The following is a 20,279-nucleotide window of genomic DNA, read 5'->3' as shown; positions in this document are numbered from 1 at the left end:
TGGTGGGTCCCACCTTCTGAGACATTTGAGCGTTGCCCCTTTATGTCTACGCAATGACTAGACTCTGATTTGATGCTTTGTAGCGGGGTAGACACCTCTCATAGAATCAAAACAACGCAACGAAGCTATACGGGAAAGGTTAGTATCTCTTTTTATGATAAAAATAATTTCAGAATGACCTATTTTTCGTGTTGATGTAGCCCTCTAAACGTATTCATTTAGGGATGCAAACCATATAGTCGTTTCATCTGTATTGTGTTGTCGTCTTATTGTTGTTAACGTTACACGGTTAGGAAATGATGAATTCATCTATTGTTTAACGCGTCGGGAGTTTTTGTTTCTCCATTGGCATGATATTCTTTTATTCATCAAGTTTAAGTGAAATGTGAATGCTAATTAGTGTAATTTAGGACTGCATCAGATATTTGTTGGTATTGCTTCTCCATATTGTTGGCGGTGAGTTAAATTCTTGAACCTCCTTTTTTTCATTATTATCAGCACTTATATTACAGTTATTCACTGAATAACTGCAAGAGAACCTGTGATCAGAATGTAGAGATACACTTTATAGTGCCTATGAATTGAGCTAGGCCTACTTTATTAAGGGTGTAACGAAGGTATAGGCTACAAAATAACTAAAACATTATTATGAAGAGCATTTTGAGAGCTCTAAAAAGTATAGTAGACATTATTATAGGCTACAGCAATTAGTTCTGGTCCTCTAATGTAATTGGTCGAATTCCATGAAGTCGCAAATTTATTATAACAGCTCTGGGACGTTTTAGTGTCCGAAATCGCACCCATGTCCTTATATATTACACTTTCTTTGGTGTCAAGAGATTTTGTAATTGTATTCGAAACCATTGTGGAGTGGGTTTATGGCGTTATTATCCTGTCCAATGTCGAGAGCGCATTATTGTAGCGCGAAAGTACATTAATATTATGCGCGAGCGTGAATCTCTCTGCTCGCGCGCGGAATATGATGTGCCGAGCGTGAATCTCTCTGCTCGCGCGCGGAATATGATGTGCCGAGCGTGAATCTCTCTGCTCGCGCGCGGGAACTGGGCACGCGCTCTCAGATACACTTCTCTTGTAAGAATTCTCTCTCTGGGCTGAGTGGGCTCGCTGCCTCGCTCAGAGAATATGCCTGCACTTAAAACGTGTTCAGTGCAATCGCGAATCGCTCCTCTTCCCCGCAGCTAACAATTTTAGGTTATAAGAACGTTTTCATAACGTTCCCATTAAGTTATAAAAACGTTATTTCTGAATGTTCTAGGGAATTTCAAAAAGTCCAGTTTTTTAGACGTTGTATTAACGTTATTTCTTGGTTATAAGAAAGTTCAATTCTCCCGTTATGTAAACGTTGTATTAATGTTATTTCCTGGTTATAATAACGTTAGAACGTTCAATTCTCCCTTTATGTTATAAGAACGTTATTCAAACGTTCAATTCTCCCATTATATAAACCTTCTCTTAATGTTTTTCTAAGATAATGAAAAACGTTTCATTCAATAAAAAAAACATTAAGAAATGTTTTAATAATTATTAAAACCTTTCTTAATGTTTTTTATATAACAAGGTAGCCTATATAATAGGCCTAGCCTATATGAAGAACCTAAAATAAATAAAAAAAGACCCATGAATCATGTCTATAATATGTGTAATGTAGTCCACTGAAGTCGAGTTGAATTGAACCCAAGTAGGCCTATAGTTTATTCCAGTAAACCGATTTGGGTTGAAGTGACCATATGAAATTAACATGAACATAAACTTGGACTAAACATAGAATCACCAACAATGGTACAGGGAACAAAGCTAGACAAGAGACAATGGGAACACAAGGACAAGGATTATGACCAAAAACAACCAATGACATCCACAAGTTAAAGTTAATTTAATTTATATAGCTCATTTTTACAACAATTTCCAAGTTTATGTTCATGTTAATTTCATATGGTCACTTCAACCCAAATCGGTTTATTGGAATAAACTATAGGCCTACTTGGGTTCAATTCAACTCGACTTCAGTGGACTACATTACACATATTATAGACATGATTCATGGGTCTTTTTTATTTATTTTTGTCTTAATTTTAAAATCTGAAAGTTCTTGTTTTAGGTTCTATAGGCCTATTATATAGGCTACCTTGTTATGAATGAAACGTTTTTCATTATCTTAGAAAAACATTAAGAGAACGTTTATATAATGGGAGAATTGAACGTGTGAATAACTTCTTATAAGTTAACCAAGCAAGAACGTTAATACAACGTTTATATAAAGGGAGAATTGAACGTTCTAACGTTATTATCACCAGGAAATAACATTAATACAACGTTTACATAACGGGAGAATTGAACGGTCTTATAACCAAGAAATAACGTTAATACAACGTCTAAAAAACTGGACTTTTTGAAATTCCCTAGAACATTCAGAAATAACGTTTTTATAACTTAATGGGAACGTTATGAAAACGTTCTTATAACCTACAATTGTTAGCTGGGGAAGAGGAGCAATTCGCGATTGCACTGAACACGTTTTTAAGTGCAGGCATATTCTCTGAGCGAGGCAGCGAGCCCACTCAGCCCAGAGAGAGAATTCTTACAAGAGAAGTGTATCTGAGAGCACGTGCCCAGTTCCCGCGCGCGAGCAGAGAGATTCGCGCTGGGCATATCATATTCCGCGCGCGAGCAGAGAGATTCACGCTCGGCACATCATATTCCGCGCGCGAGCAGAGAGATTCACGCTCGGCACATCATATTCCGCGCGCGAGCAGAGAGATTCACGCTCGGCACATCATATTCCGCGCGCGAGCAGAGAGATTCACGCTCGGCACATCATATTCCGCGCGCGAGCAGAGAGATTCACGCTCGCGCATAATATTAATGTACTTTCGCGCTACAATAATGCGCTCTCGACATTGGACAGGATAATAACGCCATATGGGTTGCCTAGTTCACTTATTCAATACTAAAAATGTATTAAAGCACAAAGGAATAAAAACTTGATGGTTGGTGGTGCTTTTATTTTGTGTTTGGTGACTGAAAACTTATTTATGATACCATTACACTAGCAGATTTAAAGCGTTAATGCCTATAGGAATATTATTTATGTGCTGTCAAAATCAGGTGATTAAAAGCAGAGAATAATCTGGCATAGTCTCAGCTTCTTGTTATGGTTCCTTAAAGGGGACTCAGATGTATTTGTCTGTGCTGGAGACAGATGGGCCATGCCTTTTTCTGGCTCAAAGGGAGCAGATGGAGAGCGTGGCTGCTTGTGATGTGGGCAGGGCCAGACCAGGGTGTCATTAGCACGGTGGGGCTCAGCGGGGTCTGCAGGAAGGATGGGAATGGAAGGAGGTGTGGGCCTCAAGAGTTGCCAATACATGATAAATTCACCATCCCTCCCTTTTATAAAGGGCTAGAGGAAGACCCCCTCGTGCCTTCTCTCATGGGATCTCACTCAGATGCTGAGTTTGCATTGATTCACACCTGGCCGAAACACAGTGGTGCAGTCTTTTTGGTAATGAGATTGAAATGTGAGCTTGAGCATATCCCATGTTTAGCTGACAGCTCTCCATGGGAATTTGGGAATTGACATCAAATATTAGACCCTTCAGCTAAAGCCATCTGAGAGAGTTTCGGGCAGTTGACAGAACTTTTTTTATTTTATTTATGATTTATTTTATCTTTATTTTGTTTTTGGAGTTTAGGAGTAATTTTCAGATATTATTGCAAATCTAATTAAATTAAAATATATTGATGAATTATTTAAAAGATAAATATTAAATGTAATATAATATATAGGCTAATACAAGGCAAGCGAAAACAGATCCATGATTTTTAGTTGATCCATATAGTTTGCTTTGTTTTTGAGGTGTACTGTTTTTAAAAATATATATATTACTTTTAATCAATACCTGTTCTAAATGTTTTAAAACCTTAAGAATATGTGTTACTTAAAAAAAGAAAACGTTAACTGAAATACAATAAAATATTGCAAAAGAAAATTCAACTATTATTGAAATTTGTTTAAACAATTTTCATTTTTATTTAGTTTAACTTGATGTACTAAAATAACTAAAACTGAAAACAAAATAAAAATTAATAAAATCTGCATAGAAATATTGGGGGGAAAAAAACGACTGACAAAAATGGCAAAACAAATTTACTAAAACTTTAGCTAAAACGAAAATGAAAAAAGAAAATGAATATAAAACAATTCCAAAATATTAGTGAAAACTATAATAGTATCTCAGATACTAAAATAACACTGATTTGGACTCTTGGAAAGAACTAGCATCAATTGTTTGCATTATTATTCAAACATTTATGGTTCAAATATATATTGGGCCCGCTGTGTATTTTTTTATTTTTTTATTTTTAAGTTTTGACATGATATTTTGCTTTGCTTTGTTTTGTTTTCCCCCAGCAACATTTGTGCTAATATTTTGCTAACTGTGGTGTTTAATATTTAAAGTTTTAGAGGAACAATTTATGTCCTGTTATTCTCAAGCTGTGTGCCTGTAGGTTAACAATAAAACCAGTTTGTTTTGTGTGGGTAAAAGCGAGAAGATGGAGCCCTGAGGTGCTCTGTGATTAAAGATGGTAACTAGTGGACAATCAGAAATCAGAAGCGCTTAAAGGCGTTCACAACACCTATATATTCAAAGAAAGCACAGCCAACACCCCTTAATAAAGACCTGTTTTTAACAAAGGAGGTGCTGGAAATGAGCTGAGTGAGACATTAGACTCCATTTAAATGAGTGTCTGTGTTTGCCTGAACTGAAATGAACTGAACTGACACTTTATCGCAGTATAGCAGCATCACTCTGAGCCTTGCATGCTTGTGAATAAGCTAGAGTGTGAGAACGAAACGGAGGTGTGTGTGAAGTCTGACCTCTCCATCCCACCAGGACTGATCTCCGCTACATAAACAACAGATTCACACTAGCATCACACACAACCACATGATCAAAGCTCCTATGCTTTATGTTTTGTTCTTTAGATTATTAAAATAATTATACTATGTAGACTATTGCAATTATTAGAACCAAAATGTGGAAATGTTTTTCTTAATTTCATTTGCTTAAAAATTATTTTATTTCATGGCCCAGCAAAATCAATGTATTTTTATAAAGTGGATAGAATAAGTCATGAGTCTAAGTCCTTCCAGGAATTTCAATTTACATACTTATATTTATGCATTTAGCAGACACACACACACACACACACACACACACACGCATGCATGCATTATTAACAGTGTACAATGTCAGGTTTATTAGAAAGCTAGACTAGGAAACAAGCTAGAGCAGAGGTGAAATGCAAAATTTGAATTTATTATTATTATTTTTTTATTTAAATTATTTAAATTCCTAAAAGCAGAGTGTCAAAAGCAGGCTTATTTGACCTTGTTTGACCTCTACCTCATATACATATAGAGTACGGACTCAAGAGATTTCAGGACTGTTCTCTTTCATTTCTGTCTTGTCATCATTTACTCACTCTCATGTCATTTCATACATTTATGACGGTCTTTCTTTGGAACACAAAAGGAATTTTGAAGAATGTTGGTAACCAAACAGTTTTGGTACCAATTGACTTTCATTGTATAGACAAGAAAAAAAAAAACACTGAGACATTTCTCAAAATATATCCTTTAAAAAAACAAAGGAAGTCATACAGGTTTGGAATGGCATGAAGGTGATTAATGATGACAGAATTGTCATTTTTGGGTGAACTATCTGCATAATAAGCATTCAAATAGTCCAGATTCTTAAGTAATTCAGCTTCAATTCTGTGCAGCTGGTATGTTAGGCAGCTACTTTCCCCTTTAGGGAAGTAGGCTAGCTACTCAGCTCATAGCCTACGTAACATGTGAAGGAATCGCTATAGCAACCACCTCCGTCATACAGTGTATGTGAAAATGGTTGCATGGGATTTTTGAGGAATACTTTTTCGTTCCCATAATTTCTGTTGAAATCCTCATAATGTTAGTAGAACGGTGCGTTGTTAATGCGCCCATGGGAAGATCTGTCTTTGACCATAAGTAAGTAGTGAAGGCAGTAATCGTCTCTAGAGTAAACACAGCTAATTTATTGCCCTCTGTGTGCTGTATCAGTACATTCATTACAGTACATCCTGTTTTGTAATATGATTGACAGTGCAGCTCCTGTTCGTGAGAAACACAACAGATGTCTAGACCAAGAAAATAATTGTTTGCCTAATAGTTTGATGAGGCGTGATGAGCTCTCTCTCTCTCTTTGAAAATGTAAAAATGGCGAAAGTTTTCTGTGAGAGTTGTGTTTACGGGTAGGGATAGGATTAGGAGATACATTATACAGTTTGTACAGTATAAAAATATTATTTCTATGAAAATTCCCCATAACACATCGACACCCAACATATATGGGCGTGCGTGCGTGCGTGCGTGTGTGCGTGTGTGTGTGTGTGTGTGTGAGTGTGTGAGAGAGAGCAAATGAGAAGGAGAGAGAGGATCAGGTGTCAGGTCTTAAACTCCTCTGATCCTTCAGGTCTTTGAAGGATTATTGTACTTGCTTACTAGGAAACCATTTACAGAGTTTCAGAGCAGGAACATTTGGGGATCTATCTATCTATCTATCTATCTATCTATCTATCTATCTATCTATCTATCTATCTATCTATCTATCTATCTATCTATCTATCTATCTATCTATCTATCTATCTATCTATCTATCTATCTATCTATCTATCTATCTAAATAAATGGACATGAAATATTGATTTGGTTGTTAGAAATCATTTTATTATATGGGAAGAAATAGACTGGAGTTAATCTGTTGCCTGGAACAACAGTCAGTTATCCAGTTTAGTTCATTATACAGAAATATTTGACAGTAGAATGCAGCGATTGACCAATCTGAAACAAGTATTCCAGAAAGCTGTGTAATAAATACATATAAAACCTTTCAGTCTTACTCTCTCAGCACTTCTGTCACTCCCACCGTCCATCTCCCCTCTCTCCTCCTGCGACGGGTGCACCTGCTCCCTGTCATTGTTTCATTTTGAGGACACGGCTGAATCTAAGCACCCCCCTAAAAACAATTCATTCTCTCCCTCCCACCTCTTAACACGCACACAAAGACTGCATGTCTCATTTTATTGTATATATCGTCATAGCAACCAAAGCTTACTAAATGCCCCACTCTTTCACATGTATTTTTATTCCCCATATTTTCTTTGTTTATACTTTACCCTCTAGTCCTAATGATGTAAAATATTAATGTTAAATCTCTCTCTCTGATGCTTTAGTTGCAGATTTCAAACATGCCTGTGGCAGCCACCGGCACAGAGCATGGTAAGTATCATCATCATCTAAGAGTGTTTTTGGCCCTGTGGACTTTTATAAAATAACTTTTAAACTGTTCACACTGTCTCTAGTTTATTTGATGTGTCCAATAACAATGTCCAAAAGTGAACATACATGCATCACAGAAGATTTTTTTTCACTTTTTCTAAACTGTCGTGAATATTCCCACAAGTGTCATTTCTATCACATTTCAAATGATGTATTTTGTTCAACTGCATTATGTGATGGAAATAGCGTTGATTTTTATGATAAAATGACCAACTCCTTTGTCTTGCTTATTTTAATGTCATAACTAGGAATTTGTCGACCATCCTAAATAGACCAAATTAAATATTGTTTTGCTATTTTCCACACAAAGGGTAAATGCATGATGAAAAGCTTCCAGTGTTGTTTTAATCTGTTGTTTTAAAATTGTTTACAGATGTTGTTTTACTGTAATGTGATCTTCATATAGCAAAATTAAGTTTAAAAAAAAGTTTAGGTTATTTTTAATGAAAATAAACCATTTGGAGATACCCCCCAAAAAGATTTTTCTTTTTTTAAATGAACATCTACAATGAACATCTAATATAAAAGTATTTATTTACAGCATATGTTTTTTTCTTGCAATTCTTTGGACCCTAATGCAGATGGTTTAGCGTCAATACAGCACACTAGTGTTGTATTGTGCCTTTGGCATAAGCAGTAGCTATAGCTGTGGCTCTGTTCATTCAAAGAATTTGAAGTCGAGGCAAAACAGTACAGATCACAATATGAATTACAGAATAGATGAAATACAAAATCATTGAAAGTAGTTTAATTGTGGTGAGGATTTTCCTGGCGCTGTAAACATGGACACACACTTGTGCCAAAGATGGCTGGCTGGCACAGCAGGGAAACCCAGCTTTAGTGAGATCATGCCCTGCATCTTAAGAAAAATGCTTCTAAACAGTACCAAATTAGGGTTCTTTGGCTTGTAACAATAGCAGAACCCTTTTTGTTGCTAAATAGAACCCTGTTTAAGGTTCCATGAAGAACCATGCTTTGAAAGTGTTATAAAGGTCCTAATTTTTAACAATAGTTTATTTTCATTAATATTAGTATATTAGTATCTTCATACAGTTGTTAGTATTATTAATATTATTTTTTATATATTATTTATTAATATGTTTTTTTAGTCCTTTATCTGCCTGGTCTTATTATATCTTGTTGCCTTTATTTGGGGTTTACATTAAAAAAAGAAACCCCAGCATGTTGTGTCAATTAGGTACATTTATTTTTTTCATTGACAAGGCAAATTGTAGCAAAAATGACCTTGCTCTAACAAGTTGATAGCTGAATACATTAATAAATAACATTTACATTGAACACAATAGTGATGTAATGAAGACAAAGTTCCAGTGAAATATCTTCACATTCACAATCCCCTTTGATGTCTTTATATGTCCTTCATTATGTGTAGATTCTGAGTGACAATTCCTCTCTGCAGATGATGTGGTTATGATACGTAACGTGACAGCATCTGAAATACACAATTGAGTTTAGAGTTAAAGTTTGTCTCTTCCAATTGATTATGTAAAAACAATTATGTTTATGTCGGCCAAAGTTAGCAAAAATAATTTTTGATTTGACTTTATATCACATACTGATGTGATATGAAGTCATATCAAAAGTGATATAAAGTCATGGGATAGCTTTAATGTTTTTTTGTGACTGGGTGTTTAGGTATAAAGTAATAATAAAAAAAATAAATAACAATATGGATCATAAATTCAATATCTCTGTTACTTTGTGGAGAAGAGAAGATGAGTATATCCTTAGCTGAACAGAGCTGCACACACTTACATGTTCTGTTAAACGTAAAAGCGAAAAATGCATGATTGGAAACCAGTTGCGATATTTAAAAACAAAAGTGACAAAATGTATTGACATTTTAAGAAAGAAGTAATTTACCTGTTGAGAGTGTGTTGACAGTCTGTGTAGTTGTAGCTGAGCTCCAGAAAATCAGTAATGAGGAGGCTTTGACAGTTACAGATTTGAAAAACAAAAAGGTGGGAATAAAGAACCCTCAACTCTAACACAAAGAACCATTTCAGCATATAAAGGATTCTTCAAGACGATACAGTTCTAAATAGAACTGTAAAATAGATCCATTTTTAGAGTGGAGGTCCACTTGACATTTTCTTGCCCTGTAGTGTCTGCTAATACATACTGTGTGATTCTGAAGAAACTCATAGATTAAGGGGCTCTGTGATCTACCCGAAAAGGTCAGTCTTGTAGGCAAGGCAAGGCAAGTTTATTTATATAGCACATTTCATACACAATGGTAATTCAAAGTGCTTTACATAGAAGAAATTAAAATAATCAAAAGAAATAAGAACAATTAAAACAGTTTAGAATAAAAAATAAAATACAGTAAAAACATATATATATATATTAGGGCTGGGAAACGATTAATCGCGATTAATCACATCCAAAATAAAAGTTTGTGTTTACATAATATATGTTTGTGTAGTGTGTATATTGCAGCCTATATATAAATACACACACATGCATGTATATATTTAAGAAATATTTGCATGTATATACTTTATATATATTTATACATAATTAATATTATATATAAATATAAATATTTGATATATTAATAAAACATTTTTCTTATATATATATATATATATATATATATATATATATGCATGTGTGTGTATTTATATATACAAAATAATTATACACACTACACACACATATATTATGTAAACACAAACTTTTATTTTGGATGCGATTAATCGCGATTAATCGTTTCCCAGCCCTAATATATATATATATATATATATATATATATATGTATAATATATATACACTCACCGGCCACTTTATTAGGTACACCTGTCCAACTGCTCGTTAACACTTAATTTCTAAGCAGCCAATCACATGGCGGCAACTCAGTGCATTTAGGCATGTAGACATGGTCAAGACAATCTCCTGCAGTTCAAACCGAGCATCAGTATGGGGAAGAAAGTTGATTTGAGTGACTTTGAACGTGGCATGATTGTTGGTGCCAGAAGGGCTGGTCTGAGTATTTCAGAAACTGCTAATCTACTGGGATTTTCACGCACAACCATCTCTAGGGTTTACAGAGAATGGTCCGAAAAAGAAAAAACATCCAGTGAGCGGCAGTTCTGTGGGCGGAAATGCCTTGTTGATGCCAGAGGTCAGAGGAGAATGGCCAGACTGGTTCGAGCTGATAGAAGGGCAACAGTGACTGAAATAACCACTCGTTACAACCGAGGTATGCAGCAAAGCATTTGTGAAGCCACAACACGCACAACCTTGAGGCGGATGGGCTACAACAGCAGAAGACTACACCGGGTACCACTCATCTCCACTACAAATAGGAAAAAGAGGCTACAATTTGCAAGAGCTCACCAAAATTGAACAGTTGAAGACTGGAAAAATGTTGCCTGGTCTGATGAGTCTCGATTTCTGTTGAGACATTCAGATGTTAGAGTCAGAATTTGGCGTAAACAGAATGAGAACATGGAACCATCATGCCTTGTTACCACTGTGCAGGCTGGTGGTGGTGGTGTAATGGTGTGGGGGATGTTTTCCTGGCACACTTTAGGCCCCTTAGTGCCAATTGGGCATCGTTTAAATGCCACGGCCTACCTGAGCATTGTTTCTGACCATGTCCATCCCTTTATGGCCACCATGTACCCATCCTCTGATGGCTACTTCCACCATGTCACAAAGCTCTAATCATTTCAAATTGGTTTCTTGAACATGACAATGAGTTCACTGTACTAAAATGGCCTCCACAGTCACCAGATCTCAACCCAATAGAGCATCTTTGGGATGTGGTGGAACGGGAGATTCGCATCATGGATGTGCAGCCGACAAATCTGCGGCAACTGTGTGATGCCATCATGTCAATATGGACCAAACTCCCTGAGGAATGCTTCCAGCACCTTGTTGAATCTATGCCACGAAGAATTGAGGCAGTTCTGAAGGCAAAAGGGGGTCCAACCCGTTACTAGCATGGGGTACCTAATAAAGTGGCCGGTGAGTGTATATATATATGTAGTGTAAACCCTCTACATCATATCATAAACACTCCCTGTCAAATTTCAATAGTTAAAGGCATAGTTCAAGAAATCTTTCTTACTGGCCTGATAAAAAATGTAGTGTTCTGGAAAAACTGTTGCAAATGTCTGGCAAAAAAACCAAAACGGATTCACTAAAAAATTCATATTTCATATACAGTTGAGCCGTACTTTAAAAAAAAGACCCCAATATCTTCCATATGTGAAGATATACATATATAACAGATTGTGTCAGTGTGTGTTTGATCAAAGAGCACAGTATCTCATAAGCCGCTACATAATAATGTCTCTACCCCCCCCCCCCCCCCCCCCAGCAGTGCCGCAGATGCTGGACACACTGAGTGACAGCACCAGCTCTGCCACTGCCACTGCCAATGACCTGGACCTCATCTTCCTCAAGGGCATCATGGAGAGCCCTATGGTCAGTTCTGCATAGCATACAGTAGAGCAATTCCAGACCCAAACATGCCAAAAAAACCTGTTCATTATCCCACTTATTAAATGGCTGTGTGGGTACTGTAACATTGTACATTTTATTTTTTCTTGTCATTACTATGTATAATGCTTTGGCAATATTGTATGTAAATAAGTACTTTAAATTGAAATTTGAAACACACACACACACACACACACACATACACAAGCAACAGTAGCAAACTAATAGCCGATAATTAATATGAACCTAAATGATCTCCCAGAGTGCAGAGAGTCTGGAGGAGACACGGCTGGAGGCCGTGAGGGACAATAATGTGGAGCTGGTGCAGGACATCCTGAGAGAGTTGAGCCCCTTTACACACCGCAGCAACACCGCCGCAGAGCTGTCACTCATTCTCAACCAGCCGCACTTCCAGGTACACAGCTGCAGCTCAACAAATCTGTTAAATGAAACGAGAGTAATACACAGTCTGATTTATGGCTGACACACTATGCTTGTGATGATCAGTCTCTGTTGGAGACCCATGACTCTGTGGCCTCTCAGACGTGTGAGACTCCGCCCCCGAGCCCCTGCGCTTTCATGGAGCCGCCCATCAACAGCGTACCCGTGCCAGCTGATGCCATCCGGATGGTGGGCATCCGCAAAGTGGCTGGAGAGCACTTGGTGAGACTGCATTCAGTGTATAATTTGTAGTAATGCTATATCAAATGATAATACTCATATTATATTAAACAAAAGGATTAAAATGTATAGTCATGCTCTGCTCTAAAATATGAGATTAATATACATTATACAAAATGTCTGTAGTGAATATATGCTGTATATTAATTAAATTATATATTGAATTATCATATTTCCATATAATAGTAATATTATTCAGAGCACAGAGGACCCTCATTATGTTACTGTGTTCGTGTGGGGCTATTTTGAGCCTTGTTAGTGGTATTAACTAGCTATTTCTTTTTACTTATTATATGCCCCCATTACTAGCGTTACACGCTAAACAGTTTTTAGAGATAAAACTCTTTACATTCGATTATCATGAAAACAAATCTCAGAGAACGGTTGACTAGGTACCAATGTTTTATTAGACCAAAGGTTCATTTTTCACCAAAGGCGAATTTATTTAAAGCAAAACACCAGCGTTGGGCGTTTATCTGGAGGCTAGTGTTGTGTTTCAGCCGCCCTTTTCAAACTGCCGCAGCGCTTTCTCGCTGTAGAAAATGCATGACTTGATTTGTTAAACATGAAGAGGACTTATCCGTCTGGCATGGCCGCTCGCTCTAACGTTAACCTAGATAAATGTTCGCTTTTATTAGGCGCATATCCAAGTGTTTGTGCGGAGCGTGGAGCGCGCTAACTGCATGACATGGAGGCGCAGGCGCGATCACTTGCATTTGGAAACAACTTCAAATACTCCATCATTTCTGGTCAAACAGAAAAGAATAATACATCATTCGACTACTTTTATTTGTGTAAACTCACAATAACAAGAAAAAGAAAAAGTGCTTATTGTAAAAGAAAAGAAAACGAACAGGACGCACTTTCATGGTCTCCGTGAATTGGAGAGCGTCTCAAAAAGCAACTGAAAAACAGCGTATAGACTAGCCTCACAGACATGAGAAATATATCTATATAAAGCTCGAAATGTCCACCAACAAAAAAAATTTAATCGAAAGCAAATACGTTACCATCTGATTATGTAATCCTGTCCGTATGAAAGGTGCATTTCTCTCTTAAGGCGCATCTACTTTACAGCGGAGATGTATGGAGATATGTTTGCAGCCTACACTGATTTAGAAAACACTAGTTTATTAATAAACAATTAAAATGCTTCGTTATTTTTTCAGACACATTTATTATCATTAGCCTGTGCTTTGCGGCAAGATTTATTTATTTATGAACATATATAGACTACAGAATAGGCCTAGGCTATATATGCACCCAGGATTGAATATAAACGTGCGATTAGTCCTAATTGCTTAATGACCACTAGTCTAGAACAATCTTTAGTCTATGGCAACTCTAATCAATAGCCTACATTTAATAGTTGACATTATTTAATTAGTAATTAGTATCCACTATCCAGCTCTTTGAATTAAATTAGTTGAGTTAGCATAATTATTTAATGAACTAATACAATAATAAAATAAAGTTTAAATTAAGATGCTAACCATATATTTCTATATAGCATTGCTTATTCCACCATAAGGACTGTTTTTAAGGTGACAATCCGTTATACATGTGAAGATTGTAGGCTGTATCTTGAAGATGTTTGTATCTTCTGTTATAAAGACGAAGGTTGACATTTCGTTAATTAAAAAAAATAAGAACACAATGTTGTAAAAAATAAACAACTTAGGCTATGTTCTGTTAGATGTGTTTTGACTACTTTTTGTTTAATTATATCTCTAGGTAATGAAGATATAGCCTATTAACAAAAATAAATCTTATATATTAATATATTGTATAAAAAACCCTGTAGTATTGGCCTATATAAAATATATTTTAAAAAAGGGCCTCACTGATTAATTTGGCCTGGGGCCCCAGTCAGTGTAGGTTCGCCTCTGATTGGGGGCTGCTACTATTTGCTTCAGCTTGTTGAACGTAGAAGTATGATAAAGGCATGATAGGCTATATAAATTTTATGTGGATAAAGGCATATTTTGTACATGACACATGTCCTTATAAGGCCAAGAAAATATGTCGTTTTAAGACATAACATCTCGTTATTACGACATAATTGAGTGGAAAAATAATATGTAGGCTATGTGGCAGCAATGCGTCACCGTAGTACGGTAATTAAATTATTTAATTATTCATGATATTGCAATATTTACGTATAATAGTAATGTTATATTAAATTATAATACAAATATTATATTTTAGAGCAGAGCATAATGAAAGGATTAAACTAAATTTATGCTTATGCTTTGTTCCTAAATATGAGATTAATGCACATTATGTATTGAAAATAGATTTCATGTAGAACATTTCCATAGTAATAATTACATTGTGTATGAATGCATATATTAAACAAATATATTTGCATTAATAGTAATATTTTATGAAATTATAATATATTATAATACTAATATTATATTTTTGATCAGAGCATAACAATAGGATTAAATGAAATTCATAGTTATGCTTGCTCTAAAAATGAGAAAACATTAATATTTTGTTTAAAAATGTTTTACTCTAAAAATATTTATTATATGAAATTCTACAGTGAATATACAATTTTTGTTGGTATGCTCTGCTCTAAAATAGTAAATTAATATAAAAACATCATGGAAATTCATTGCTCGAATTCAAAAAGTGCTTGCAGTGTTTTGACCACTAGTTTCTGATGTCAGGGTGTGACGTTCCGTATTGAGAACGGAGAGCTGGTGATTGCACGTATTCTCCACGGGGGGATGATCGACCAGCAGGGTCTGCTCCACGTGGGTGACATCATCAAAGAGGTGAATGGGAGAGAGGTGGGCGACGACCCTCGTGTACTGCAGGAGATGCTGCAGGAGACCAGCGGCAGTGTGGTGCTCAAAATCCTTCCCAGCTACCAGGAGCCACATCCCCCGAGACAGGTACCATCCCCTCCCCCTAAATACAGAACGGGACATGGAGTGAGTCCCGTGAGTCGCTCTCTGTTAAAGCCAGATGCGTTTACTATGAGATCAGACAGGATTGTGAGCTGGAAGGTAGAAGCATGTTATAGACAGTCTTCCAGCAGCGTTCCACTATCCACCTCCTGATCTTATCATCTGTCCAGACTACATTTATATGGTTGTTTGATGGGGTCTTTCTTTTTAACTTTCAGATAGGCTGGGCATTTTAGGTTAAAGGCTTTAGAATAACTTCTTTGACAACTGACCTCATTTTGTATATAATATATTTTTGAATCATTTTCAATTTTCTAATAAAATAGTCACTTTAATGTAAACTATATTTCAGTCTGGATCACTCTCATCCTTGTCTCTACAGGTTTTTGTAAAGTGCCATTTTGATTATGACCCTGCCAATGACAACCTCATCCCTTGCAAGGAGGCGGGACTGATGTTCTTAAGTGGAGACATTCTGCAGATTGTGAACCAGGAAGATGTGAACTGGTGGCAGGTTGGTTGGTCAACTTAGGCCCTGTTTACACCTGCTATTAACATGCGTTTTGGTCGATCACATCAAGTAGCCGAGGGATACTCATTCCCGTTTACACCTGGTATTTTAAGTCGTCTCTTTTGTCCACTTTCAACCACTTCTGTCCTGATTGTTTCGAGGGGAGCATCTATGGGCGGGTGTAGGGACTTTTTCAGATATTTCGATCTAATAGATGAAAAAAGCTTTTACATATAAACACGACCAGAGAAAACAGAAAAACTTACAGAGAGCAGCAGCTTTTGTTTCTGCTCTGATAGTCTCAAGTGCATGTTAGAAATCAGAAATGATGAGGGAACATTGTGCTTGGTATGTTTTTTATCTTCAAACCAAACTTGGGTCTCCAGCCAAAGTTTAAATCCTGTCTGGCTAGCGCTTCAAATAATGTTTATGCATTAGGTCAGTAGGAGGAGAGTATGTGATATTTTGTGGCTGTTCAAACGCATTCGACCACATGAGCGTTTACACTACGAAAGCAATCCGGTCAAATGAGTTTTCGACTACCTCTGGAAGTGGTGGTAAGTGGACAAGATTAAAAAGTTTGAGACCCTTTTTACACCTGTATTTAGCGTTGTGTGTTCGGATCAACCAAAACACATCTTAATACCAGGTGTAAACAGGGCCTTAGAAGCGCTACAATATTTTTGTGCAAAAATGACATGCCAGATAGATTTTACTATCTACTTTTAAAGGACTTAAAGTCGCATCTGCTTTTTATTTAAAATGTAAGATATCTCTTTAAAATTTCAGTCGAGGGAATTTCTAACATACACACATAAAACTATGCTTGTTTATGATACAGAACAATGATACAACAATATTACCCTCTGAAAGCTGTACATTAGAGTCATATATCTTTGCAGGCACGTCGTGTAGAGGGAGGCAGTGCTGGCCTGATTCCCAGTCAACTTCTGGAGGAGAAGAGGAAAGCTTTTGTGAAGAGAGATGTTGAGCTGTCACCAGCAGGTATAGAAATATATGGATTAATGAATCATTTCAGAAATATTTCTGAAGGATCATGACACTGAAGACTGGCATAATGGCTGCTGAAAATTCAGCTTTGACATCACAGGTATAAATGACATTTTACAATATATTCAAATAGAAAACAGTTATTTTAAATTGTAATCATATTTTACAGTTTTACTGTTTCCCTATATTACTATATTTTCGATTAATAAAATAACCTTAATTACTCTGAACTTTTGACTGGTAGCCATAATTGTCTCTCTTCTCTCTTACATTATATATTATTATTATTATTACAAAATTACAATTTATTCCTGTGATGGCAAAGCTGTATTTTCAGTATCATTACTCCAGTCTTCAGTGTCACATGATCCTTCAGAAATCCCTCTAATGTTTTTCTGCTGCTCAAGAAACATTATAAATGTATTTTCTGTCAATTTTGATCAATTGAATGCGTCCTTGCTGAATAAAAGTATGAATTTCTTTCAACTGTTTTTAAATCTACCCTACTGAATGGTTGATTTGTGTATACTGCCCCCTGGTGGATTTAATATGAACCATTACTATGTCTAATCATTTTGTCTCATCACTTTAGTTAAGATTCGATAATGCTGTAAATGTTTTTATTTAAAAATAATATCACTGTGTTTTGCAGCCAATCTCTGCACTGGAATGGTTGGCAAGAAGAAGAAGAAAATGATGTACCTGACTACAAAAAATGCAGGTTAGGTTTTCCTTTTCTTCAAAAGCATATCTTGTGTCTTTTGAAACTCAACACTCAACAAACTTGGTATTGGTATGCGATTTATTGTTTCTATTTTATTCCCTGGAAGATTTTGACAGGCATGAGTTACTGATCTATGAGGAGGTTGCAAAAGTCCCCCCGTTCCGCAGGAAGACTCTGATTCTGATGGGTGCACCTGGAGTGGGCCGACGAAGCCTGAAGAATAAGCTGCTAGTGTCAGACCCTCAGCACTACGGCACCACCATCCCCTGTGAGTCTTCTCGGGGTATATATCGGGTGCAATTCTCCTTTTTAGGAGGGTTCAGACCAGGGCCATACGCAGGGTTTTAAAGAGGTCCCAAAATGAATCTTGCTAGGGGAGTTTGGAGAATTAAAAAAATATTATAATAACAGTTATGCCTAATGTGATAATAACGGATTTGTTAATGTTTCGTCTCGTCACATTGCCAGTCACGAATTACATTACATGAATCCTGTAAATTATTAGGCCTATTTTCAATTCAAAATGGTGAAATTAGACACAAGTTTATTAGTTAACGTTAGTCAGTCGTTTAACATTTCTACCGTAAACCGGTTTCAAATATGAAATGTTTCGTTTAGCTACTCGCATCTTATCTCGCACGTTATGACTGTTAACCGAAGCGTCGGTCTGGAATTCTTGCTCAGCCGCTTCTGTGAACATAAAGCCCGTCTACTTTCATTTGTACTGGCAAGTACTCGAGACTACTGTTACAGCAAGCTGCTGTTTGAACAGGACATCCCGTGTGAATGTAGTATTCCCTTTAGTGTGAGAATTTGTTCTTTGGAGAAATTGTGCCGCTAATCTGTTAATAAACCGAAAATAAAGAATGATCTAATGTTCACTGGGCTGTTCTTGTATCAATGTCCGCAGACACCTCTAGGAAGCTCAAATCAGCAGACAGAGAGAATCTGATGTATGCCTTCACATCCCGGAGTAAGATGGAAGCTGATATTAAAGCTGGTCACTATCTTGAACATGGTGAATATGATGGTAACCTCTACGGCACCAAGATCGACTCCATCCATGAAGTAGTGGAGGCTGGACGCATCTGCATCCTGGACGTCAACCCACAGGTAAGGGTCCTCTGACTTTCTAGACATTGATGAGATTCTATAAACTATTACAGATAAAAGTTCTTTATTGGCATTGATAGTTCCATGAAGGAACTATCATGGAATCTCCATGGAATCTTTCCATTGCACAAAAGGTCCTTTACAGTGGTGAAAGGTTCTTTACAGTGGTGAAAGGTTCTTTACAGTGGTGAAAGGTTCTTTACAGTGGTGAAAGGTTCTTTACAGTGGTGAAAGGTTCTTTTGATTATTAAAATGTTCTTCATTCTAAAAAGAAAACGGTTCTTTTAAACCCTAAATGGTTCTTCTATAATCTTTTTTTGGAACCTTTATGATGCGGTTTTGTAGTATTTCATGAAAACCAGGTTTTGATTCAGATTTTTTTCCCCATAGTCCCTAAAAGTCCTCAGGACATCAGAGTTTTTGCCGTATGTGGTGTTCATCAAAGCCCCTGAGTTTGAGGTGCTTAAGACCATAAACAGATCTGGGATTGAGGCAGGAGTGGCGACCAAACTTCGAACAGTAAGTCCCACAGTAGCTGTTTACTAAACTTGGTTCTCATTAAAAATCTGGTTTTTACCATCCTAAAAATGTCTCTTTTTAACAGGACGCAGAGCTAAAGAGGACAGTGGATGAGAGCGCCAAGATTCAAAGAGTGTACGGACACTACTTCGACCTCACCATAGTGAACGACGATTTGGAACAGGCGTACAGGACCCTCCAATCCTCCTTAGAGCAGTTAAAGGGAGCTCAGCAGTGGGTTCCGGTTGGGTGGGTCTTTTAGAGCTCAGTATAGCAGCTATTGTATGTTTTATGTGACACTTTATATCAGTGCTACCTGGTTTATATCATCAACCTCGTTCCAAGGGTGTATACTGATCAGAGAGATCTGTCTCTTATATGAGTGCAGGAGTTAGTGTGTCTGTGAATCACCATCTCTCCAAACACATCCTGATACAAACCTCAAAACCAGAATATCTTGTGTCAGAATTTAGCCACAGTCTTTGTCACAAAATCTTTTTGTTTACAGCCTGAGTATTTACATTTCTGCTCAAACACATTTTGAAAGTAAAGATTAATTTGTGAATTTTACTTACAAAAAATATTAGTCTTGATCTGTTTTTTTTTGTTTGTCCAGTAAAAATAATCCCTCAAAGAATAAGATAAATTTACTTCAGACACAACATTGTGTAAGATAAAACTATATTTTGTAGAATATATCTTTAATTAATCATTAATAATTTGATACCCCATTAGCAAATGTTTTTTTGTTAGTTTAAGCATAAACATAACACAAATTTTGTTATTTATGTTTAAACCAATTTTTCTTTTTTAAATATAAACAATATAATATATGAACTTCTGTTCAAAGGTTTAGTTTTTTTTTTAAGTTTTATTCTGCAAGAATGGATTAGGTTGGTTAAAAGTAACAGTAAAAACATCTATAATGTTA

The 20,279-nt window shown here is 36.4% G+C and overlaps 1 protein-coding gene across 2 annotated transcripts; it reads left to right on the top strand.

Moving 5' to 3' along the window:
- Positions 1–44: 44 nt before the first annotated feature.
- Positions 45–20,021, top strand: mpp2a (MAGUK p55 scaffold protein 2a). 2 transcript variants are annotated; one of them, XM_056255170.1, is made up of 13 exons: positions 45–138; positions 7,293–7,338; positions 11,750–11,853; positions 12,131–12,283; positions 12,376–12,531; positions 15,228–15,455; positions 15,853–15,984; positions 16,884–16,986; positions 17,645–17,713; positions 17,823–17,984; positions 18,627–18,829; positions 19,220–19,348; positions 19,434–20,021. In XM_056255170.1, exons 1-13 carry the CDS (start codon positions 73–75, stop codon positions 19,608–19,610), a joined length of 1,728 nt encoding a protein of 575 aa, XP_056111145.1. In that variant the 5' UTR covers positions 45–72; the 3' UTR covers positions 19,611–20,021. The 2 variants fall into 2 exon arrangements, with proteins under 2 accessions (XP_056111145.1, XP_056111143.1); XM_056255168.1 differs by having other exon boundaries at positions 46–138; positions 11,747–11,853.
- The last annotated feature ends 258 nt before the right edge of the window (positions 20,022–20,279 follow it).

The sequence above is a fragment of the Rhinichthys klamathensis genome, unplaced genomic scaffold, assembly GCF_029890125.1.
Source record: "Rhinichthys klamathensis goyatoka isolate OS25496 unplaced genomic scaffold, OSU_Roscu_1.1 h1tg000119l_1, whole genome shotgun sequence".
NCBI lineage: Eukaryota > Metazoa > Chordata > Actinopteri > Cypriniformes > Leuciscidae > Rhinichthys > Rhinichthys klamathensis.
Note: the sequence above shows the minus strand (reverse complement) of the source record. Positions and strands in the feature narration are given on the sequence as shown.

Excerpts from the sequence above, each read along its gene's own strand:
- mpp2a (XM_056255168.1), top strand. The coding sequence starts at position 73 with ATGCTTTGTAGCGGGGTAGACACCTCTCATAGAATCAAAACAACGCAA. Across the intron at positions 16,987-17,644 it reads TGTTGAGCTGTCACCAGCAG|CCAATCTCTGCACTGGAATG; the intron begins GTATAGAAATAT and ends TGTGTTTTGCAG. Across the intron at positions 17,985-18,626 it reads CTACGGCACCACCATCCCCT|ACACCTCTAGGAAGCTCAAA; the intron begins GTGAGTCTTCTC and ends CAATGTCCGCAG.